The sequence below is a fragment of the Malaclemys terrapin genome, chromosome 4 (assembly GCF_027887155.1).
Source record: "Malaclemys terrapin pileata isolate rMalTer1 chromosome 4, rMalTer1.hap1, whole genome shotgun sequence".
In the NCBI taxonomy this organism is placed as follows: domain Eukaryota; kingdom Metazoa; phylum Chordata; order Testudines; family Emydidae; genus Malaclemys; species Malaclemys terrapin.
Window position 1 is genome coordinate 123000846 of NC_071508.1, and position 26349 is coordinate 123027194.

At 40.8% G+C, this 26349-nt stretch overlaps 1 protein-coding gene and 1 long non-coding RNA gene across 2 annotated transcripts in view; one reads left to right on the forward strand and one right to left on the reverse strand.

Moving 5' to 3' along the window:
• Positions 1–817: 817 nt before the first annotated feature.
• CATSPERB (cation channel sperm associated auxiliary subunit beta) overlaps positions 818–26349 on the reverse strand; it is an 81454-nt gene continuing 55922 nt past the window's right edge. Inside the window, exons 21-26 of the mRNA XM_054026174.1 lie at positions 24461–24571; positions 16335–16445; positions 14793–14991; positions 10834–10934; positions 8384–8458; positions 818–1027 (exon numbers count right to left, since the gene is read on the reverse strand). Coding sequence (XP_053882149.1) covers positions 818–1027; positions 8384–8458; positions 10834–10934; positions 14793–14991; positions 16335–16445; positions 24461–24571 — 807 coding nt within the window. The remainder of the gene's footprint in view (positions 1028–8383; positions 8459–10833; positions 10935–14792; positions 14992–16334; positions 16446–24460; positions 24572–26349) is intronic.
• Positions 13603–14765, forward strand: LOC128836464 (uncharacterized). Its single transcript, XR_008444780.1, has 3 exons — positions 13603–13688; positions 13782–13835; positions 14610–14765. It is a non-coding gene; the product is annotated as an uncharacterized LOC128836464 (long non-coding RNA).

Genomic DNA, 26349 nt, shown 5'->3' on the forward strand with positions numbered 1-26349 from the left:
AATCTTGAAACAATCTTTATTCACCCACTACTGGTAGTTACTCACCCACTACAGGTTTTATTTTTTCAGTTTTAAGAGTGTGTTTAGTGCTCATAACAATAAGGACCAACAAAATCTTGAGATTTGGATAGTGCAGACAGGATTATGCTGCAAGCTGCAGCAACATGCAGGGCATGCACACAGCAAGCACATCCAACCACTGGATGGAAGAACACTAATTAGCCAAGTCTGTTCTTGTGTCTGCCCTTTAATAGCCAAATACAACAAGTTTGAGTAATTTATACAGGTTGAACCTTTCTAGTCTGGTACCCTCGGGACCTGAGAATTTGCTGAGCCACGGGAGGTCAATATTGTAGTGAGCAGGTCTCTTTTTATTTTTATTTCACCGAAGTGAATAAACGGAACATTTGCAACGCTGCCTAGCCAAGGCTTACCAGCACTCTTCATAACAAAGTGTAAGTGTTGTTACACACTTTTACTGTATTGGCATTCTCACTTATGTTAAGTGGTGCCTTATTACAAATGATGTTCTTTACAACATCTGAAAACAGTTTCCTAATAAAATAATTTGAAAATGAATAGGTTTTCCTGTAGATTTCAATACATACGTTTACAAAGAAACCAAATTCTGATGGAAAAATTACATATATAAAAATATCAATGAAGGAAGATAGATAACATAACAATATTAAATAGGAAATTACTTTCAGCGAATGTCTTGGGAAATGTAAGTAAGAGATAGATTTAATAAAGGGGGATAGAATAACTTGCTATTGGGTGTCACCTTGTATTTCATTTAGAAGTGTGGTTGTCCAACCTAGAAAGAAGTAGAAGTAACAGTTGCTGAGGTTTCAGACACCGATACTTTGTTCTTTTTCCTCACTTTACTTTTCACTTTGTTCCATATGTTTATTTCATACATTTGCATCATAAATATGACAAAGATGATGCCTCCTACTAATACAGCTGTTGTTGTGCTAACAAGATATTGTCCTGGGAAGGCCAAAGGAGCATCATCAACATAAATCTGCAACAGAAAACATTTAACATATCCTTATATTGTCTTAGCCTAACTACTAAAATATTATATCAAAGTTTTAACATGTCCTTATTTATTATTTGTTAATACTGTTAGTGTGCTCAACAAAGAGAAAATAAAGGGAGATTCTGTTCCCTGGGAGCTGACAATCATAGGACCCCATTCTGCTCCATTGAAATCTGCAGAAGTTTTGCCATTGCTTCAATGGGACCAATGTTGGAGATTAAATTAGACAACTAAACAGTTCAGATATAATATTTTGGACTACATAAAAGTGGTCTAACTTCAGATTATGCACATGCCTTCTTACTTTGATGTATTAACAAACCCGGATAGGCTTCACAGAAGGTTTACTGGGTCTAATTCATTCCTGGCATGACTCCACAAAAGAAGTTATACCAGGGATGAGTTTGGTTAGTATACTCTAGACTATCATTTTTTGTGAAGCATTATTTTGCATTTGTTATGCTCTGGGCAGTCTTTTGTACAATATAAAAGGAAATACTTTTCTCCTACAGAGAACACTGATTTTAGATATTATTTTAAGGACCATAATGTCCTTTAATGCAGTGGTTTTCAAACTGCGGGTCGCGACCCAGTACTGGATCGTGGAATATAAGGCACTGTGTCACGGAGGCTCTGGTCAGCACCACCAACCGGGCTGTTAAAAGTCCCATCAGCAGTGCTGCCTGGCTAAGGCAGGCTAGTTCCTACCTGTTCTGACACCACGCTGTGCCCTGGAAGTGGTCAGCAGCAGGTCCAGCTCCTAGGCAGGGGGCCATGGGGCTCCATACGCTACCCCTGCTCCGAGCACTGGCTCCGCACTCCCATTGGCCAGTTCCTGGGCAATTGGAGCTGGGGGGCGGGGGGACGGTGTCTGCAGGTGAGAGCTGTGTGAAGCTACTTGTGGGCCTCGGCCTAGGAGTCGGACCTGCTGCTGGCCGCTTATGAGGTGCAGTGCGGTCTGCAGTGCTAGGACAGGCAGGAAGCCTGCCATAGCACCCCCACTGCACTGCTGACTGGGAGCTGCCTGAGGTAAGCCCGCACTCCAACCCCATGCCCCAGCCCCAAGCCCCCACCCAGAACCCCTTCCTGCACCCCAAACCCCTCATCCCTGGCCCCACCCCAGAGCCTGCACCCCCAGCCCAGATCGCTAACCCCCTCCCACACCCTAACCCCCTGCCCCAGCCCAGAGCCCGCTCCCACACCCTGAACCCCTCATTCCTGGCCCCAGCTCGCAGCCCTCACCCCCACACCCCAACCCTCTGCCCCAGCCCTGAGCCCCTCCCACACCCCAAACCCCTCATCCCCAGCTCCATTGGGTCATGGGCATCAACAATTTTCTTCAAGTGGGTCGCCAGAGAAAAAGTTTCAAAACCACTGTTTTAATGAATGCAATTTGCCATGGCTATGGCTGTAAATATATTCTAGCAATTGCTTCAGTGAAATAAGAGTCCACACTTTAAAAAAAACAACTGCAATCCTTTTACATAAAACTCCATGCTTTCAACCTTTTACTAGTTAGTTAATGTTTGTTAAGATCTTTGAAGTTGTGAAACAGTCTGTCTTAAACAAGTATAATATTTCTTTACACTCATCTCTCATAAAAATGGTTTCCTTGGCTAAATATTACATTATCTCTTCCTTCATCATCAGCTTCCTCTTAGAAATTCTGCTTAGCCTATGATTCATCTTGACCAGCTACACAGAGGTAAAATTACATCTTGACATGACTACACTAGGACTTTACAATGTGTTACCTATCTTACTATAAAAACAAACAAACAAACAAAAAAAACCCCCTATTTTTCCAATATGTCATTGATGTCTATCAAATCCTAAATATAATTCTTAAAGATATAAAAGCTGTTCCTATCTAATCTGACCACCTAAGTATTTTTAACACACTCATGACCATAATATCCAGGCACAAATTTATGGTTAGTAAATATAATCTTTCTTTCTGGGTTTTCCATCACTGAAATTGCTTTGGTTCTCTAAGCAGCTGCATTGGAAGACTGGCAAAACTGCCCTAAAAACTTAATTCTTAATCAAGCAGTGCCATGAACTGAGCTGCGTTAGGAACATAGCAACAGATTGTACTCATGATCTGAAACCCTCTCTGCTTTGCCCTTTCTTCCTGACTGTCACCACCATCACCAGCCTCCTCACTGCTCACTAACCTAAGGGTCATCTTTGATTCCTTCCTTTCTCTTGACCCGCACATCAAGGCTATGTTCAAACCCTGCCACTTCTGCCTCCATCACATTTCCAAAATCTGAACATTTCTTTCTGCGCTAATGCTCTGATCCCAGCTCTCAGCATCTTCCATGTTCACTACTGCAACCTCTTTTTCTCTGGCCTCCCTCATACTCAAATCAGCCCCCACCCCTCCCCAGTCTGTACAAAAAGCAACTGCTAATGTCCATCTTTCTTGGCCATGGCTTTGACCACATCATCATCCCTTCTTTGGATCTTTCCTACCATGAGGTTCTCACTTTCAGGGGTGCTGGAACAATTTGTAGAGTGCGGGTGCTGAGAGCTATTGAACCAAACTGTAAACCCTATGATGGACACCACTTCAAGCCAGGGGGTGCAGCAGCACCCCCAGCACTCCTAGTTCCAGCACCTATGCTCACTTAGCCACTGTATCAAGTTCAAGTTTCTTGTTCTTCCTTTCAAGACCAGTTATGGATCTCCCTCTCCCTACCTATCTGCTCTGATCTCGGATTGCATCACTCCCTGCCTCATCTGCTCTTCCAGTGATGCCAGCTTCAAGGTCTCATATTCAGCTTCTCAGACAGACGTCTATACACTTTCTTCCACTTTGTTCTTTAAACAGGGAATGCTCTTCCTAAGCTGATTCATAAAGCCACTACTCATCCTTTCTTACAAATCTCTCTCCTAGACCCATCTCTGTCACAACACCTACAACAAATATTCCAGCATAGAACAGCTAGGTTCAAAGCTGGGGGGGAACACAGTGAGAAGATGGAGTGGGGAAATGTATTTTTGTAAATAAAAACAATTATGTAGAAGTTACAGAAACATAGAAGTGTAGGACTTGAAGGGACCTCAAGAGGTCATCTAGTCCAGTCCCCTGCCCTCAAGCCAGGACTAAGTAATAACTAGACAATTTCTGATAGGTATTTGTCTAAACTGTTCTTAAAAACCTCCAGTGATGGAGATTCCACAACCTCCCTTGGCAATTTGTTCCAGTGCTTAACTACCCTGACAGTTAGGAAGATTTTCCTAATGTCTAACCTAAACCGCTCTTGCTGCAATTTAAGCCTATTGCTTCTTGTTCTGTCCTCAGAGATTAACTAGAACATTTTTTCACCCTCTGCCTTGTAACCTTTTATGCACTTGAAAACTTATCATGTCCCCCTCCCCTCAGTTTTCCCTTTTCCAGACTAAACAAACCCATTTTTGTCAATCTTTCCTCATAGGTCATGTTTTCTAAATCTTTAATAATTTTTTCTCTCCTATGGACTTTCTCCAATTTGTCCATATCGTTCCTGAAATGTAGCACCCAGAACTGGACACAATACTGCAGTTGAGGCCTAATCAGCACGGAGTAGAGCAGAAGAATTACTTCTTGTGTCTTGCTTACAACATTCCTGCTAATACATCCCAGAATGATGTTTGCTTTTTTTGCAACAGTGTTGCACAGTTGACTCATATTTAGCTTGTGATACACTATAACCTCAGATTCCTTTCCTAGCTAGTCATTTCCAATCTTGTATGTGTGCAATTGATTGTTCCTTCCTAAATGGAGTACTTTGCACTTGTCCTTATTGAATTTCATCCTATTTACTTCAGGCCATTTCTCCAGTTTGTCCAGATCATTTTGAATTTTAATCCTATCCTCCAAAGCAGTTGCAACCCTTCCCATCTTGGCATCATCCACAAACTTTACAAGTGTACTGTCTATGCCATTATCTAAATCATTAATGAAGATATTGAACAGAACTGGACCCAGTGGGACCCAATTTGACATGGGCTTCCAGCTTGACTGTGAACCACTGATAGCTACTCTCTGGGAATGGTTGTCCTACTAGTTATGCACTCACCTTATAGTAGATCCATCTAGATTGCATTTCCCTAGTTTGTTTATGAGAAGGTCATGCAAGACAATATCGAAAGCCTTACTAAAATCAAGATATACCACATCTACCGCTTCCCCCCATCCACAAGGCTTGTTACCCTGTCAAAGAAAGCTATTGGGTTGGTTTTACATTATTTTTTCTTGACAAATCCATGCTGACAGTTCTTTATCACCTTATTATTTTCTAGGTGTTTGCAAATTGATTGCTTGATTATTTTCTCCATTATCTTTCCAGTTAAGTTAAGTTGACTGGTCTGTAATTCTCTGGGTTGTCCTTATTCCCCCTTTTATAGACTGGCACTATATTTGCCTTCTTCCAGTCCTCTGGAATCTCTCTCATCTCATGAGTTTTCAAAGATAATTGCTAATGGCTCAGATATCTCATCAGTTAGCTCCTTGAGCATGCTAATAATGTCTCCTTGAAAAAGCGCCAACTCTCTCAAACTGTTTTTCCCCTTAGACTTGCTTCCCATAGGATCTTATCTACCAACTCTCTGAGTTTGCTAAAGCCTGCCTTCTTGAAATCCATTATCTTTATTGTGGTGTTTTCCCTCCTACCACTCCTTAGAATCATGAACTCTATCATTTCATGATCACTTTCACCCAAGCTGCCTTCCACTTTCAAATTCTCAGCCAGTTCCTCCCTATTTGTCAAAATCAAATCTAGAACAGCCTCTCCCCAGTTGCTTTCTCCACCTTCTGAAATGAAAAATTGTCTCCAGTGTATTCCAAGAACTTGTTGGATAATCTGTGCCCTGCTGTATTTTTTTCCCAAACAGATGTCTGTGAAGTCGAAATCCCCCATCACCACCAAGTCCTGTGCTTTGAATGATTTTGTTAGTTGTTTAAAAAAAGCCTCATCCACTTCTTTTTCTTGAAAAGGTAGTCTATAGGAGACCCCCTACCATGACATCACCCTGGGTTTTTTTTAACCTTGTTTACACTTACCCAGAGACTTTCAACAAGTCTGTCTCCTATTTCCATCTCAAACTCAGTCTGAGTGTATATATCCTTGATATATAACGACTCCTTCCTTTTTTCCCTGCCTGTCCTTCCTAAGTTGTACCCTTCTATACCGACATTCCAGTCATGTGTATTGTCCCACCAAGTCTCTCATATACACTCTCTCTCCCCACCCTTAATAGATCATTTGTCTTCTTTGACTATGGAGCAGGGATTATGTTTCTATTTTATGGATTTGTATATCACTCAGCATAATGGAGCCCTGATCCTGATTTGGGCCTCTAGGTGCTATGTTGCCCCTCTGTAAAATGGGGATAATGATATTGACCATTTCTTAAAGCGCTTTGAGATCTATGGATAAGCGCTATAGAAGTACTCATGTATTATTATTGTTAGTAGTAGTAGTTACATAAAATAACGAATAATAAATAATAATATGCACATAAATGGGACCCTCTGCATGTGCAGCTCTTTCACGCCACATGGAAAAACGGTCAGCTGCCTCAGCAATAGCATTCCACTTGGAGAGTTCTCTGCACATGTGGGCATCTGCAAGTGGGAATGTAACCCATGTGCCTAATAGGGAGATATCTCTTTAAGAGACTCATTGGGGGAGGTAGAAGTGAGTAGCGTCTGGATCATTGTTGCTCGGCAGATTTAGCACTCCCCATCCAGAAGCTTCTGGATTTGGTGTGGAAGTTTTGGGTATGCTCCAATAGGTTCCATGTTGCTGGGGTCAGATTCCATGAGGGCAAGCAGTCAGGGCAGCTGCTTTACAAAGGGCCATGTCCCTGTATGAGTTAAGAGAAGCTGAGGCCAGGAGCAGAAAGCAGGCGGTTGTCCCTAACTCTGAAGCATTTTGCAGCAGATTAGTGATATTGTTAACCCTCTAAAAGGGAAGCATGGGCAATGTCAATTACAGCAAATTTTATTTATATTGTATAGAAAATTAATTATAGCAAATTGGGAGGGAAAATAACTTCTACTTTAGTTGTATGCTTTGAATGTTGTTTTGATTTTCGCTAAATTGTTCTAGTTAAATTGTCTCAACTAATATGATTCACCAACTTTTCTTTAACTGTAGTAATGGGGAAAGAGTCATTTATATTTTGTTATTCTCAGTTTTGTATTTTCTTGTAACAGGGTTTTCTTTAAATCTATACACTTAACTGAGTGATTGGTTAATCAGTTAGCTGACTGGTTAACAGTGATTTCAGCAGAAGAAGAGTCTGCATGGATTCCAACTGAATCTTCCTATAAGCAAGTGGAGGGGTGTATAGATTTGTTGATCAAAAACTGTAACTGAGACTTAGGTGAACTAAACCTAAGCTTTTGGGGACTGAACTGTTCAGATCTCAATTTGTTTTCTTTATTTATTTTTATGTAAAACTGTGAAGATAATGTCTGTGGATTATAAGATAGCCATGTTATGCTGTAAAAATTAGATTATAAAATCTTACTATAAAGAAACAAAGTTATTTAATTACATTCATTTCTTTAGTTCCTTTTGGGACTTGAATGTGGGGAGGTTGACCCTGTGCAATCTTTGCTGAAAATCCTTAGAGACTGAACTCTGGGTCTCCAGCTACTTTTCTATGAGAGTTGGGGTTTTTAGGCATTGAAGAAGGGCAATGAAGTAAACTCTGGCCCACCCAAAGGTTTCAGGAAGGGGACTGGAGATTGTATTAATTTGCATTCATTAACTTTCCATGCCTTTTGTAATCCCTTTTGAAGTGTGAATTCTGGGAATGAGTAGGCCAGGCACCATACTGACCAGAGAGCCAGGACAGAGCTGCAGGAGTCCCATACCTGCTGCAGAGAAGTAGTGGCTTAGTATGGATGGGACAGTGTTCCCATTTGATACTTGCTTTCTTCCTCTGGCTTAGGACCACCAAAAGTGGAATGGCCAGCTATATAAGGAAGCTGAAACTCACTTTTTATTGCCAGTATCCACTTCCTGTTAATTTGCGCAGTCACTTGGAATCTGGTCATCCTCAGCTGCCATCGTGCAACTCCTATATACCTCCTTTGGAGAGCTGCAGGGCCCAGAAACTTCCATAAAATGCCATGGAAATTTTAGACTCTGGGACACATCTGAGGAAGACCAGTTGTGTGAATGGCAGAATGTGGGGGGCAGTATCCCTGTTCTACAAACTGTGTAAATCCAAGTTTAGCAAGTACACCTTTTGTGATAGCTCTTGTCTTTCATTTGAAATGCTGTGATCATTTTTTTTAAAGTGACATTTGTTAAAATTATGGGCTATTTACTGTACCTGAAATTCATCAAGTAGATTACAAAAGGAGACTCCAGGAATAATTGCTACCCTGAAATGAAAAAGCTCAGACCCCTGTGAAAACAAAACAAAACAGCATTGATGGATCTCTTGTTTTAAGAACAAAATTTGTTTAATTAAAGAAAATACATATTGAAGGCTCCGTTGAGCAGAAACATGCACAGAAAGCATTTTCAACTGGTTCCTTGAAACTTTTTTGCAGTTTTGCATGCAAAGTTGGCAAAAGTAAGAGCAACTAGTGAGGGACAAACCTATCTTGCTTGCAGATGCAGTAAGGCAAGGGATTAATTGGGGCCATCAGTGGGCTGACAATCTTCCTTTAACGGTGTGTTATTTCTTGATTGTGGTGTGCATCAATGTAAAATTGACATGGGGTGGGGAGCAGACCATGAGGAGAGCCACTGCAAACCGCTTGTTTTCTCCGTAGGTTGCTCCTAAAATCTGGAGGGTCATCTTCATTTCCCTCATTATCAGAGAAGACTCAGCAGCAGGACAGCATGGGGGCAAAGGGAACAGAATACTCTTGCCTACTTCCAATTCCACTTCAGAACAGCTGATGTGGAAATCAAAAGACTGAGAATTTTCCAATCCCATTAGCATGATAGGACAAATTAGAGTGTTTTTTACATTTTGAAGGGGCAGAGGACATGCATTCTACTGCTCCAAAACATGCAGAGCAGATTGCTCTTAGAAAGTGGCATCTCTAAGTAGATTTACTAGGAAATGGGGCCATAACTGGTCCCCTGAATACCTCACTAGGAGATGCCAATGTTGGTTTCTGCTTCCATAAATGGCCTAGTTCTGAAAGGGCAATCTAACTTCTGAAAGAAGTTAAGTGAAAAACCAAGTGCTAATCTTAGCCCCAGTATAAATGGCCATAAATTCATTGGAGTTACACCTGGGCTGAATTTGGCCCATACTCTTTTATGCAGAAGAAAAGTGTAGGACTCTCCCAAACACACCAAAATCTTTCAAAATTTAATTTTTAATCTGTGCTTAATATTATTTTAATATTTTTATTGAAAACTTTAGAAGAAAGCAAAAAAAGCTAAAATTACGCAAAGCATATTTTTAATAAAATGCTACTGCATTTTAATAAAATTATTTTAAAAAAGCATTTTGGAAGAAAGGGCTGCTAGAGTACTAGGCAGGAGAGCTGTTTGAGAATTTTTCATTAGAATGATTTTTCAACTGAAAACAAAAATAAAAAGTTATGCCAATATTTTTGATTTTCCATAGAAAAAATGAAATGAAATTTTTTTGGACTCAGTTTAACCAGAATTAGAATATTTTGTTTACTGAACTGCCCCAAAACATTTAACTTCAGATCAGTAAATAAAAGATATAAACTGCATTTCCCTAGCACATAGCCTTATGGGAGTTGTAGACTGATTCCCTGGAAGACTACATCTCCCACAATGCAATGTGGATCCAGTTCACCAAGCTAGGGAAATGAATTTAATGTTGATCTGACTTGAGAGAAGCTTTCGGGTCATTTCTACAAAACAAAATGAAACATTTAGATTTCAGAAATGTCAAAATGTTTTGATTTTATCAAAAATGAAAAATGTTGAAATGAAACATTTTGAAGTTTCTGTAGTGAAAATTTTCAGCAAAAAATTTTCCATTCAGCAAAAAAAAAAAAAAAAAAAAAAAAAAAAAAGGATGAAACTTTGAAATTTCTATTTCAGGATTAAAACAAATATTTTCAAAATTTTAAGGCCAGAAGTAACTGCTGTGATCATTTTGTTTGACCTCTTGCATAATACAAGTCATAGAACTTCCCCCAAAATTTCTTATGGGATGGAACTGAAATTCTAAATTTTGCTCAGCTCTAATATGCAGTTTTGATATTTAAAAGTTTAGGCAAAATATTTAAAAGTGTCTTTGAAAGACTGTACCCATAATTTTGTATATCAGGAGCAATTTAGAGGCTTACTAAAACTGCTTAGAAAACATAATCTATGGATAGATTAAATTAGATAGATATAATAGATTAGATTGATAGATCAAATATGCCATTATTTAGTAATCAGTATTTTTTCCAAAGGAACATCCTGGTGACTGCATATACAACAGGCTGGTGAAATAAGTGATGGTAAGATCTTGAACAAAACTTATAAAGTAACATATTCAAAAGGATCATATATGAAACAACTACCAAATACTTTCTTTACTATTTAAAGGATCAGCACCTTTAAAGGCTACATATGGTATGGTCATAAAGTATAAAAGACAGTTTATCCAGATTACAGATGGGTCTGATCTATGAACGGGTGTGCTTGGATCTGGGTTTTATACGGAAAGGAAGTTTGGATTCAGATCAGAACTGCCTCAGAGTTGAATGGTGTTTGGATATGCAGTTTCGATTCATGCCTATTTTAGTCCAAAATATTTATTTTTATCTGAAATAAAAAAAAACAACTTACATATATGTTTAGGGTTAGGGCTTCTGGATTATACAGTGTAATGTTGAGTTTATCAGCTAAATACGCTCTCATTTTTAACATGCTTGGTGTTTCATTGGTACCTGTAAAACAGTAGAGGTATTCCATTTTTTCTTTCCCCCACATTTTTTAAAGAATTCCATTTTCTATATTATGGGTAATATAGGTTCTATGACTCACAGACAGACAAGGGAAGAGGAGTGTTTTAGCCCATTTAGTCTAAAGGCCTGTCTCTGTGAGATGGTGAGAGCTTCCTGTGAGATGCTAAGTACCATGAACTTCCATTAAAGAAAATGGGAGCTAGGGGCACTCAGTACTAGGAGAGGTGCTCAGAATCTTGTAGGATCCAGCCTTTATGTATCACTCACATATCCTTGAGTTTCTGAGCATCACAGAGAAAGGATAATTAGGACAATTTTTGCCTCCTTGTTTAAAAAAAAAAAAAAAAGTCTCCCTTTTCTTGAAAAATTTCCCTGCATCCACAGAAACATACAGACTGGGGACTCCAATTATACAGTATTACAAAAAGCAAAATAAAGGAACATATACCTCTACCCTGATATAACGCTGTCCTCGGGAGCCAAAAAATCTTACCACGTTATACGGGAAACCGCGTTATATCGAACTTGCTTTGATCCACCAGAGCACGGAGCCCCGCCCCCCTGGAGCTCTGCTTTACCACGTTATATCCGAATTCGTGTTATATCGGGGTAGAGGTGTACTTTAAGGTTGCTGTGGCAGATAGTGCAACTGCATGCAGTATCTTTGGAGACCTTATTGTATAAAGTTTACAAATGTTTATGTATCATTGTAGGCCAAAAATTGTATGCAATTCCATGGGACAAGGTTATCAGAGCTCCTCCAGGAACTCAGAACGTGTGTGTGTGTGTGTGTGTGTGTGTGTGTGTGTGTGTGTGTGTGTGTGTGTGTGTGTGTGTGTGTGTGTGTGTGTGTGTGAGAGAGAGAGAGAGAGAGAGAGAGATATCACTACAGTCCCACAGATTGTAAATAGCTCCAGAGGAGTACTCTCTAATGGGGTGGTTTGCAAATACTGGGTTAGGGCAGAATTTAAATAGACTTGTGTGTGTCTCTTGCATTTGATTCAAAAAAATGGTCAGGACCTTAGGTCCTAGAGAGGACCCCAGCCCTTCCCGAAAAGTTGGAAAGACTTTGGCTTACTAGTGCTCATAAGATTTCTAGCTGATTTCTGGAATGTTTAGTGCATGTTTAAATCTGTTCATTGATTATTTTATGTTTTCTCTGTGATGCTTTTGGCTAAGAATGAATGTACTTTGCTTTGGAAGAGCTGTGTGGTCACTGGTAAAAACATTGTCCTTGGACAATGCTGGCCATTAGGTGACCTGGCCTGCTGGGGATATTACAGTGGATGGCATGGGCTGTGCAGCCCTAAAACACCTTGTCAGGAGGGAGAAAGAGGCACCGGTCTCCACCTAAGAGACATGATGGCTGGGAGCCTGAAATCTTAAGTGGGTGCCCTCGAGAGACCATGGAGGGGAAATACAGGTGCAGTTATCCTGAAACTCTGACAGTTGCTACAGATGACAACTTCAAACTAAAGGGTTTTACACTTTATTACTTATATAGGCTAAGCTGTGTACCCAATGAGAGCAGCATATTAAGCTGCTAGGATATGTGTGCCACCATAAAGATTCCTCTACCTGCAGCACCAAATGGGAACTCTGAGGGGCGGATTTTCCTCTCACTTACATAGTGGAAATCAGGTTTTCTGATTTTCTGATTTTCACCAAAATCAATAGGGTTCTGCCCTCTGAGGGCTACAGCATTCCCTAAAATGTTGCAATGCTCTTATCTTATGCGGAATCACAACCCTTCAAACCAAAGTGTATGTGATTGCTATGCTAAGGACCCAGCAGGATTGTCTGCTGAAATAGGTGTGGCAGTGGCAGGAATGCAGTCTCTATCTTGAACCTCAATGACCTGGCCTCCAAGAGCACCACCCTCTGAGAACTTCAAAGTGCTTTCCAGGCCTGAGGGGATTCCCTCTAGGCCAACAGGAGACAAAGGAAAATGAGATTCATTACAGACAGTTCCTGTTACTTTGAGCCCCTCCTGCTCCTCAGTCTGTCCCTGACCTCCCCACCACTCAGACTTGCAATCTCCACGCAGCCTTTTACTCCATCGTGTCACCTAGGGGTAGGCTGCTATTGAATCCCCTCTATTCTCCATCCCCACCCCTCAATCTCTGCTCCCTGCCTTGGTCATCTCTTCATTTGACTCCTGCATAGGATTACCAGATAGCAACTGTGAAAAAAAAATGGGACAGGGAGTGGGGGATAATAGGTGCCTATATAAGAAAAAGTCCCAAAAAACAGGACTGTCCCTTTAAAAATGGGACATCTGGTCACCCTACTCCTGCGGCCCTCTCTTCTCTGGCCTCAGTACCTCTCCTCTTGCTCCCCTCAGCTTAGCTAAAATGCTGCTGCTAAAATTATCTTCTTTCCTTGCCACTCTGCTCATGTCACTCATTTTTTTAGATCCCTGCACTGCCCTCCCTGACACTTCTGCATCAAGATCAGACTTCTCTTCACCTGCTAGGACCTACCCAGCTCCACTCCTCCTGCTCCCCCCTCACTCACCCAAGACTCTCTCCTCACCTCCCCTTTGTATCCACCCCATCACCTTTATTCCCCATTCTGTGCAGAAGTATGTCCATAGTCCCATATATCATGTGACTGCCCCTCCTCCTTTTTAATCCTCCTCCCCAGAGCTCACTTCTTCCAACAGTGCCTCTGGAGAGATTCTTACATACAATGTTACAGACAAGCAAGAAGAAATGCAAGAGAGTTGAGTGTGAAGTGAGTCACCTAATATTTCTCTCAATTTTTTTTTATTTATAATATGGTGCCTCAATTTTAATGAATAAAAATATTATTTTTGTTGTTGCACAGGTTTTCATGCTTCTTGATAGACAAAGAGAAAAATATGGTTCCTGTCCTGAGGAGGTTAGAAAATAAATTATACTGATACCCCAATGAATAAAAACAAATCATAGTAAAAGTAGGAAAGCAAGAGAAATAACAGAAAACAAGGGAAAGGGAATAATATTCTTGCAGAAGCATTATTTCATTATTTATATACAATTGTTCTTAAGCAATGCTCAGAAAGGAGGTTGGTTCCCAGGTATTTTGCTACTATATATGGCCCAAACAGAAATGATTTAATGGTGATTTTGTTCAATCGTTTCTTTTAGAAATGGTAATGGATTAACCTAGGCAGCTAATATGTTTGATTACACTCTGCGTCCTAATTTGGACAAATTTAAATCCTTCTGTTCTAATATTATGATGCTAATTTTTATTGATTACAATAGCTCTCAGAGAACCAAATCAGGATCAGGACCCATTGGACTAGGCTCTGTACAAATACACTTAAAGCCAGCGTCCCTGCCTTGAACAGCTTGCATAATTTTTAAATTTGAAAATCCATGGGTGAAATCCTATCTACTGTGAATTTTGCCATTGACTTCTATTGGGCCAAAATTCAAAAATTCAATAGCTCCAACCCTGCAGTACCTCAGGCAAGTAAAACTCCCATAGTCTTCAATGTGTCTGTGGAAGGAGACTGCCCAATTGGGTCCTATGCGATACTTTAAATGTTGGGGGGTTGAATTCTGCTCCCATTTAACTCAATGGTAAATGAGTGGAAAGAGCCAGCAAACCAGCCTGGCTGGGGTTTTACATTTTCCTCTTGCATCTTTTACTCTGTCTTTTTAACAGTGAAATCAGACAATGCTCAGTATCACAACCCTCTGCTGTCCTACTTGACCCTGAAACAGATCTGGTACATACATCAGGGTCTAAACAGGAGTCCTCGCCTGGATCCGTTAAGAAAACAGATGAGAAAGGAAAGGTAAACTTCCAGCAGAAATGCCCATTTAGGGAGGTCTTACAGATCTTAACATTTGTTCCTAGTCTTGTCTGTTATCAAAAAGAACTGTTCTGCAAATCCTCTATCCATACCTGCAACTTCCCAGTTTGTCCTATGGTTAACCTCTGTGACTGTGACAAAAAAAGGAGATGCCAGTGGTGTATATTCATTCTCACGGTCAACTCTGAAATGGATTGGAAGTCTTGTAACTGGATATTTCATCCTCAAAGCCTAAAATCGAAGTTGTATATTGCTATTTAGTTACATTTAAAATAAAAGATTGTTTTGCTTCTTTAATTCACTCATTAAATATTGAAGCCTCACTGTGATGGGGGTGTCTATCCCATACAGATGAACAAAGGTTAACAGGCATCTGAGAGCTCAGTTAGCCCACTCTGATGCACCTGAAGGATGTGTCAGAGTTGATTTGTTATTAGACCCAGCTGGGGATAAGTGGATAAAAGAAGGAACTGAAAGCTAGAGGGGAGGATCCCCGACAGAGAAACCAGGAGAGAAAAGGTAGTGAGTTCCCTGTCTGGGAAGGGCCTGGGGAAAGCAGATGGAAGAAAGCTACAGGGATGGAATTAATCCCAGTGATGGGCCCTGGAAAGGTAGCATGGCACAGAGGAGTCCTGAAGGCAGGACCGGCTCTAGGGACCAGCAAACCAACCACGTGCTTGGGGCGGCACAATTCCAGGGGTGGCATTCCGGGAGGGTGTTTTTTTTTTTGCTTCGGCATTGCGTTCTCTGAGTTTTTTGTTTTTGTTTTTTGTTTTGCTTTAGCAGTTACGGTCTCTGAGGTTTTTGGTTTTTTTGCTTGGGGCGGCAAAAAACCTAGAGCCAGCCCTGCCTGAAGGAGAGGTGTTCAAGCAGAGAAAGGAGGAGCTGGGAAGGCCTAGAGAAAGCTAGAGGGCTGGTTAAACAGAGGAGAGGCTGTGTGGGGATGCTGGGAAGTAGCACAGGAGGAATCAGAGATAGGATGGGCCCAGGGAAATAGCAGTATGTCTGAAGAAGACCGAGCTACTTAAGACAGGGTCCTCTAGGCCAGAACACAGAGCTGAAGGTGTGCTTGAGTTCTCCAATCAGCCCTGAGGAAAGCATGTGCAAGCCTGATAGAAGGACTGTTTAGCCCAGGGTTGGGCCGAAGATGGAGCCTCAAGAAAGGGCTAAATAGTAGCCCAAGAGGGGGCAAAAGGATAATTTGTATTGCAACAATTTTGGACTTTCAGTTGTACTTTTTAATTGCACCCCATCTGGTGTAACAAATGTGACTTGGCCAGAGGATGAATTGCGAGATGAGACCACCACAGGACCAGAATGACTGTTGGCAGGGGATCACTAGAGCAGAAAGAGCTGCTACATCATGCCTAGCTAGGAGGGGAATGTTAACAGTGAGTCAACTCTTCCACACTCACATACCTAGAATGATGAGCTAGGATGTCTCCTTCAGAGTCAGATTTTTTGCCCCTGTTTAAATTCTTACTCAAGTCAGGAGAGTTGCCTAGACATAGCTAAGAGCAGAATTCAGTCTTAATAAAAATTTATTTTCAAGCTTGTCTTGTTACAGTTCTCACCTTCTCTTTGCAATCTGAGAAAGCAACAAAAAAGGAAAGTTTCTTGTTGTCATCGCAGTTACATTCTGCTCGAGTTGACTTGTTAGCACACTGCTTGTAGGCTCCAGAATTCTGTAGAAAGGACATAAAAACAGTTTACCTCACTTTCCTACCTAAATTCTGAAAACAAGATTTAATTTTTTTTAAAAGAAAGAACATGAGTAAACAAATGCAATTATTTAATCTGCATTTATCAGAGAGATTTAAAATGTAAATGTGTGATTTGCTAGAGACCAATTTGGGTATTAGAGAAGGTCAAAATTCAGAATTTCCATTCTGTGGGAAATTCTGAGGTTGCGAAGTATGATTCCATTTCATGTGCTTTTGAAAAAACCAAAATCTCAGAATTTTCCCTGAAATGCAATATTCCAAAAATATTTAATTAATGCTTAATTTAATCTTGACCGTATCATTTTGACTTTTATGTTACATTATATAAACTAGAGCTGTTCAGGAAGCTGAATTTCAATTTTGTGAATGTTTTTGAGTTTGGGGGAAATTTTTTTTTTCTATACTAAAACAAAGCCAAAATTTCAAAAATGTTCCCAAAACTGAAATCCCATGATATTTTATTTCAGAAACATTGAAAAAATGAGTTACTTACCTGTGCCATAACTATTGTTTTTCTAGATGTGGGGGCAGATGTGTATTCCACTCAGATGTGCACATGCCCAGCGTGCTGAAGACAGAGAACTTTGTGCATGTGCCCTCATGCCTTTTTTTCTGGTCCCTCCCAAGGCTATTTAAGGGTGGAACTGCCCTGACCCTCCTCAGTTCCTTCGCACTGGAAGGGATAGAGAATATGCCATGGAATACACATCTGCATCCGAATCTCAAAGAACAACAGTTACAGTCCAGTAACTAACCGTTTTTTCTTCTTCAAGTGGTTGCAGACATGTATTCTGCTCACGTGACTCACAAGCAGTAATAGAAGGGGGTGGGATTCAGAGGCTATTTAAACAGCAACTGTAGAACTGACTTTCCAAAATTTGTATCCAGACTAGATGCAGTCATAATAGTGTAGTATAGTGTTTGGGAAAGATATGCACAGAAGACCAGGTAGTGACCCAGCAAATGTCCAATATGGAAACGTCACTGACAAACGTGACCGAAGCCGCTTGGTTTCTTGTGACGATGTGGCCCATTGAGACACAGAGACCCCTTTGCAAAGGATCCTCTCTTCTTTGAAAACAACTCTCGTCTCAGGTCTGACAAACTCACTACTCCAAACATGTCTTGAAGAGTATTTATCCATAGGTGTAACCTGCAAGGCATCGACAGATAGCTTGTAACAAGGCCTATAATCATTGAGTATGTATGGGTAATATTTAAGGGAAAATGTAACTATATGGAAAGTATGGTCTTGGAGTGAAGTTAGTTATCAAGGGATAAAAATATGTCTTGGTGATGGCACATTCGAACAGGCGGGAGTTGTCACCCCTCCCTGGCTAGCCAGTGATGCAAGGCAACTATCTAATTTTGGGATGGAGCAAGGCTACCAATGGAAAACTATCAGAGACAATGGTAAACAATTGAAACCAGCTAGATGTAAAAAAGGAACTTTACAACAGACAGGGGATCACATTGCCTATGAGTAGGGACAAAAGACAGTTTCAGTATAACACAGAATAGGAAGAGGCACTCTGGATCCATTCACTGAGGAAATATCTTGTGGAGCTGGGGTGTTTTCATGAAAGACTGGATCCTGGTTCTTGTAAAGCCAGCCAGTTTTGAACTCTGGAGTTTTCTGGCAATTTATCTATAAATTTAGACATGACGTTCCAATTTAGGAAGTCATATTTCAATAACAGTGCCTGCTGATTACCAATGTGCATCTGTAATGACAAGGTAGAATAAATATTCCTTCCCATTAAATCTAACCCTTTAGTCGCCTTATCTTCAGGTGTCAGCTTGAATCTCTCGTCTCAGCCTCCCATGTGCAGCCATTATGAGGAGAGAGTTTGGGATGGAATGGGAGTAGAAACTCTCAAAGCCTTGCATAGGGACATAGTATTGCTTATCCATATGCTTTGTGTGTTTCGAAAGAGCTTCATTTACAGGGAAAGCTCTTGCAGCTAATGGTTCGAGAATGTCCACCAACTTATAGGTATTCTCCTGAGCAAACTCTGTCTAAATGCCCAAGGCTGTAGTCATTCGCCTCAGCAGATAAGACTTGATAAGACTTACAGTCTTGAGTAACAGAAGAAGACAAATCCAACATTATGGAATCATCCAGTGAGGAAGATGAGGAAGGAAGACGAGCCAGTGGAATCTCCTGTAGCAAAGCTCACTCCTGCAATACTGGTTCAGACTGTAATAGCTCAGAGGGAGCAATGAGTATGAGTCTCCAGTCTAGCTGGGTCAGGAAGTGAGACAATAGGAGGGTTCAGTGATCTTGCTCTGCAATGAGCAGAGGATTGGGTCTTTGAAGATTGAGAAGCATCCCAAAGTTCACCCTCACTGCAATAGAGAGGAGACTAATGAGCTCTTCTGGGCTTGTTCAGCACTAACTAGGCACATCTGTAAGGCTTGCTGTGCCTGGAGAGGAGGAGCTTAAAAAGGGAAATCAAAAGACAGACATTATAAACAACTTGAAGTGGAGTCTGATGGGAACTCAGGGGAGCCACATGGGCCCCCAGCCCCTACCACTACTGTGGGAATGGTGCTGGTTCCGGTAACGATAGTGATTCCCTGGAGGCCTCAAAGACTTTCAAGATTGGTACTTGGAAGGACAGAGAGAGGCAGTAGATGACCTTGAGCTCAAATGCAAGGAATCTTCGAAATAGTGTGATGACAACAGAGGAGCCAGCCCTGGTGGAGTCAGCAAGCACCCATACTTGACTGTGGTTCAAAACGTGGGCCACATTGGTATTAAAGATGGTATGGTAACCAGCGCTTTGAGTACCAATAGGGATACTGAGGCTGCACAGACAGTTGGCACTGGAACAAATGTTAGTATTGAACCTGTAGATCTGGTCTGCACTGAAACTGCACAAGGCAACATTGCCATCAGTGCCAAAGGGATCTTTTTGTACCAGTAAAAGGAACTGATTTCGCCTCTGCACACTGATTTTTAAGCAGTGCTGAAGGCAGCACTGGCAACAGCGCACAATCTGAAATCAGTTCAGGCAGTCCTGAGGCTGCAGAAGAAATCACCACAGCTGAATGCTTGTATTAAAGGAGAGACAGAGACAGAGAGGCAGAGCAAATCTGAAGGTGTCCAATAAGCCCCTGGAAGAGGGAAAGATAGCTAACAGGAAATTTTTCTTTACTTTCCTGTTTGAACTCTCCCAGGATTGGAGCTAGGAAACAAAAGCAGAGACATCCTAGGAACAACTTGGGTTAGCCCTAAAAGAAATAACTACCCAAAGCAGTGCAGACCAAAGCAAGTTCATTTTCATCATCCAAGTCAGATGCCACCAGCAGAAGGTTGATTTTCTTTTTTGGTAGTTTGGGTTCTGTAGTTTCTGTAGAGTGTTGCAGCATTATCTCCCATAAATGTAAACAAACTTGTTTGTCTAAGTAATTGGCTGAACAAGAAGTAGGACTGAGTGGACTTGTAGGCTTTAAAGTTTTGCATTGTTTTGTTTTTGAGTGTAGTTATGTAACAAAAAGAAATTAACATGTGTAAGTTGCACTTTCATGATAAAGAGATTGCACTATGGTACTTGTATGAGGTGAACTGAAAAATACAATTTCTTTCGTTTGCCATTTTTACAGTGCAAACATTTGTAATAAAAAATAATATAAAGTGAGCACTGTCAACTTTGTATACTGTGTTGTACCTGAAATCAATATATTTGAAAATGTGGAAAAACATCCAAAAATATTAAATACATTTCAATTGGTATTCTATTCTTTAACAGTGTGATTTAACTCAAAAAAATTAATCGTGATTAATTTTTTTGAGTTAATCGTGTGAGTTAACTGTGATTAATAGACAGCCCTACTTTATAGCATGGGATACAGACATAACAAGATTAATGCATGAAGCAGTTAACAAGCATTTTAGAGTCTAAACACATTTGTACAAATGTAATACCGGTCTTGAATAATACTAACATACATGCAAGTTGGTCTGGATTCCAGCTATGAATTTGTCAGTGCTCAGCTGACACCAACAGCCTTGGCAAGAGCTGGCACCAGTGCTACCAGCATCACACTAATTAACTAAATAGTAAGAGTACTACTACTACCACTATCTATAACTATTTACAGGCATTCACAGAGAAAGCCACTGTGACACCAAAATGTGACCACGCTGAATGCTATGACTCAAGCTGTGGGGATTGAGAAGGACCTGAGGAGAGCTGGGGCACTGTCACCCTTATATAACCTTGAGAAGGACCAAAAGGAGGTATGAGGGTGCTTGTGCCACCTGACAGGCACTGCTAAGCAAAGTTCTCCCTTTTTGGCGTGCTGGGCACATGCACACCTGAGTGGAATACATCTCTGCAACCACTTGAAGAAGCGCATAGTGTTTCCAAAACAAAATATATTCCCCTAGAATCCCCCACTGCAGTGAAGCTGGGAATGCTGGAAGGTCTGGTAGTGGCTATTGAAATAAATATGATCCTTGTCAGTTTCACTTCTGCTCACCATTGAATAGAAGCTGTGAAATTGACCAGACCTGTCTTCAAGTTAATGAGAGAGAGAGACCCCCACTCCCACCCTACAATATCCAATAGACCACTAGTTGGGCACTCACATGGGATGTGGGAATCCCATGTTCAAGCCCCTGTTCCAAAGCAGGCAGAGCAGGAACTTGAACCACATCCTACATGAGTGCCGCAACCACCTGGCTACTCTGGGATGGGTCTCTTCCTCCATTCACCCTCACCTCATTTTTCACCAGAACTTCCATCCTGGATCTGAAAAACCTTCCCAAAAAAAGTTTAATCAAAATGGATATTTCTGAGGAATTGACATTTTCCATTGAAAAAGTCTCCAACAGCTCTAGTGCCAGTCAGTTTCCATTGTCCTTCCTCTCTATTGTTGCAGAATCCACAGTTGTACACTGCCGTTTCCGTCAAAGTATACTGCGTAGACTGTCGGTCCTTCATCAGTTGAAACTGAGCCAATCACAATACGTCTTCCAATCTTCTCTTGCTCTGGCCATCCTTTGCCATGCTTGTCCATATCTCCTTTTTAGGAAATCATCCCACCTCTTTGGAGGCCGACCGCATGGCCGTTTCTGTTCTCGCGGATACCACTCGGATATAGCTGCGGGCCATCTGTTGTCGCTGAATTAGGCCATATGTCCCGCCCATCGCATTTTGCTGAACCTGCTTTCAACAACAACGTCTTGCACTCCAGACTGCTGCCTAATTATTTCATTGGGGATGTGATCGCGGAGTGAAATGCCCCAAAATGTTCGTTCCATTGCCCTCTGTGTGACAGATAGTTGATGTTCTTCAATCTTTGTCAGCGACCATGTTTTGCTGCCATATAACATTGCTGGAAGCATGGTCGAGTTGAAAAGATTCACACGAGCTGTTTTGCTGATCTTTCCTTGGAGGATGTCCTTGATGTCATTGAATGCACACCATCCAGCTTTTTTTCTGTGTGACAGTTCGCCTTTCTGATCATGTCGCATGTTGACTTCCTGACCCAGATAAACGTATTTATCAGCCTCTTGGATTTGGCTCTCCTCCAAGAGTTATTTGGGTTTTTGGCAGAACATCTGATTTCATGTATTTCGTTTTCTACCGATTCATTTTTAATCCAACTTGACTACTTTTCACATTCAGTTCTTTAAGCATTCTCTCAAGCTGGGCTGTATTTTCGGTTATCAGCACTATATCATCTGTGAACCTGAGATGGTTTAGCCGCTCGCCGTTGATATTAATCCCATCTTTCAAGTCTGCTTGTCGAAAAACTGATTCAAGACAGGCTGTGAATCATTTTGGTGAAACTGTATCTCCTTGTTTCACACCTTTCTCGGTGGGGATTTGGAGGGGAGTATCAAACAGCGATATGTCCATGCTGCAGCCAGAGTTTGCTTCCTTTAGTAATGTGATATATTTCGCGCTGATGCCTTGTTCTGAAAGAGCTTCAAAGACGGTGTTAGGGGATGTGTTGTTGAATGCCTTCTCGTTGTCCACGAAGGCAATGCATAAAGGGAGCTTATATTCCCTTCGACGCTCTAGTAGTTGGTTTAGAGTGAAGAGGTGGTCGATCGTGTGATAATTCCTTCAAAAGCCAGCCTGCTCTCTAGGCTGCTGTTCATCCAGGTTTCGCGACAGTCGATTTATTATTATTTTAGTGCACAATTTATAGATATGCGAAAGCAGGCAGATCGGGCAATAGTTCTTTAGATTTTCTCGATTGCCTTTCTTATGCAGCAAGATGGTATTGGACTCTTTCCAACTGGAGGGTATCATCTGGATTTCCAGGTAGCGGCTGAACCTTTGGGCGAGAGCTTTCCAAAGTTCCTGACCTCCTGTCTTAAGCACTTCTGCTGTCAGACCCTCCTTACCTGGAGCCTTCCCCTCTGTCATTTGATGGACTGCATGACGGACTTCGCTAATGAGAACCAGAAGTATGTGTTCATCGGTTTCTTGAAGTGATGGCATTGGGATGTCTATATAGGATGCAAACAGCTGGGTATAGAAATCCCTGCAGATTGCCTCCATCTCTGTTCGATAAGTTACTGATTCTCCGTCCCTGTTCTTCAACGCCGATAATGATGACCTGTACAATGCCAATTCCTGTTTGCATTTTTTGAGACTTTTACGATCTTCAGCAGTCTTTAGGAGCTTTTTGGTTAGAAATTTCTCGAAGTCTTCCTTCGGCTTCATTCGTATGAGCTTGCAGAGAAGGGAGTACTCGAGCCTGTTGCTACCATTTCTTTTCATTTTTCTCCTCTTCTCCAATAAAGTCTTTGTATTCTCTGAGATTCTTCCGCTAGCTCTTCTTGGTCTTTCACGTTCAGCTGAGTCTCTTCAGTCTCTTACTGAAGTTCTCATAATCGTCATCGCAGTCATTCAGGAGGCTCCAATCTTCCCTAGAAATGTTTTCCTTCAGGATTGCCTCGTCGAAAGCTGCCGGTTGGTGTCTTCTGTTCGCCATACACAGCGCCTTTTTCTCCACCTTCACAGTGAACATGAGTCTGGCTCTCAGTAGGCAATGATCGCTACCAATATTGAATGATGGCACTATTGAAATATCCTGCACCGTGCATCGTCTATCGATCAGAAAGTAATCGATTTCATTTTTTGTCTTTGCGTTTGGTGCAATCCAGGTCCATCTTCTGTTGGCCTCCTTTCGGAACCAGGTGTTCCCAATGAACTTTCTCCTCATCTCTGTCAATATAGCTAGTCGTTCTCCTCACGCATTTCGTTCTCTGATACCGCACCTTCCTATGAACTTTTCGCCCTCTCTCCCTCTTCCAACCTTGGCGTTAAAATCTCCCATCACAATTGTATATGTAGAACTCTGAACAAGGGTTTCCTCCTTCCACATCATCATCTTCGCATGCACTTGTGGGAGCATAGAGCTGGATGATTTTGAGGGTACTATTTCGGTTCAATCGGAGGTAAAGCACCCTGATACGCGATGAGTCAAATGGCATAAGACAATTTTCGAAGACCATTCCTTGTTTATGATGAATCCGACTCCTCCAACTGTCCCCGTGCCTTCTCCTTTTCCTAGAATGACCATGCTTCTATCCCTCCAGCTGACCTCCATCTCCTTCTTTCATCGTGTTTCACAAACACCCAGCACATTGCAGGCTGTTTTTGTCTTTTCCTACATGAGATGGTTTATCGATTCCTCCTTCATCAGTGTTCTGCAGTTATAAGTGCATACTGAGAGAGTTGTCCGGTTTCCCTTTGGCGACCTGGCATCTGAGATTCTTTGCAGCCTCTCGTCGTTTGAATGCCTCACTGCCTCCGGAGTGGGTATTGAGGGACGGGCCGAGAACTGAGACGTGGTTTTCCATGTTGTTTTCGCCATTGTTTTCAGCCACCTGCTGGCTGGGCTGTCAGTGGCGTGTTTACCTCCTCAACTTAGCTAGCTTACAGCCTCAGAAAACATGCATGATCCCAGAACATTCAGCAGCAGTGAAATGATTACAGAAGACTTACTTTTGATCCAGCAAAATAATCTCTCATTCTAGGTTTGCTGGGGTCAGCATTATAAAAGTTATCAGTGAGTGGAACAGCTATTCCCAGTTTCGATGGAGGCCTGTAGTTTACCTGTATATAATACAACAGAAGAGAAATGGATATGGAATAAATACACATTCAGATGTAGTCAAAAGGATGATACAAGAATTTCTTAATGTCAGAATAACTGGCAGAAGAAATGTATATGGTATTAATACCATAGAGGATGAAAAACAGACCTGTTCATTTATTTTTTATCACATTTCTATGTCCACTGTTGTCCCAAATGGAAAAGTATCTATCTCCTTAAAATATATGTATTATAATGTTTAATAAAATGAATTATAAACCAAGTGGACACAATTTTCAAACATGGGCATCTAAATGGAACATTCAGATCCTATATTTGAATGTTTAAATTGACACACATGCATACACATTTGACATGTCTATATGCTAATCCTAGTAGGGGATTTGGTTGTCTTATTTAGGCATCTATGTTTGAAATATGGGTCTAACAATGTGCAAAGTTTTGTATATTTTGTGTCTTAAATACAATTAAGATATTACAGAATTGTCCAATATTAAGTCTGATCTAGAACATTTCACATTATTAAAAAGCCATGTTAGAAAATGAACCATTCAATCATATGAATTGGCAATGTGTTTAAGATAACCAATGTTAAGAAAGAGGTATTCAATGATCAAGTTAATAATATCATAACTCGGTAACTTGGTTTTCTGTCTTGCCCCCATCCCTGCTTCCAATCCAATTTCAGAGCTCCTGTAACTGTGGGGTTTAGGAATCTTGAGAGAGAAAAACACAAAATATTCTGGAGGACAGTAGTAGCCTTGAAATCACGAATTAACATGTAGTGAGAGGATTTTTATGATTAGAATGTTAAAAGCAATTATTATAACCTATTTAGAAAACATTGAGTGGGCAAAAGGGGAGGGCAGTGGTTCTGTATGCCAAAAATGGCAGTACCTGTTTCGAAGTCACTGACAACTTGGAAAAAAATGCTCTTGAATGCTTAGAGCTCAATGTCCTAACAGATGATAATGCACAAGAGAGGATACTATTTGTTGTCTGCTTCAGACCACCAAATCACACTACAGAACAGGATGACCTACTCCTGTAGTGCCTATCTACAAAGTGTCAGGAAAAAAGCTGTGAGGTCATGAGGAACTTCAATTTGAGTGACATGCTGGACGTCTTATGCTGCCAGTACTAAAACATCCTTGGAATTTCTAAATATTATAGATGACAATTGCTTAACTCAAACAGTGTTGCATCCAACATGGGGGAATTGTATATTAGCCCTCATCTTGACAAATAAACAGGGATTGATTACAGAACTAAAAATTAATGGAAGCTTTGGTACAAGTGATCATAACTTGATCATATTTGTAATATGCAACAGAAAAAAAGTCCAAATCAGTAATACTTTGTGCTCAAAAAGGATCAGTTTCACAAAGCTGAAAATAATTATGAACCAAATCAGCTGGGAGGAAGAATTTAATCAGAAAAAACAATGATAATTGGGAATTGTTTAAGAACAATTATATATTAGATCTTAGACAATTCTCAATTATCATTGTTTTTTCCGATTAAATTCTTCCTCCCAGCTGATATATAACAAATGGAAGAAAAAAAGAAGTCAATAGTAATAAATATAAATCAGAATCTAAGAATTGTAAAAAACTGATAAGGGAAGCCAAGGGACACAAGGAGAAATTTATGGCCAGCAGAGTTAAAGACAATAATAAAGTTAGTTTTTTTAATAAAAAAAACTTACTCTTAAGAACAAAAAGAAACCTAACAATGCTATTAGTCCATTACTAGATGGAAATGATACAATTATTAA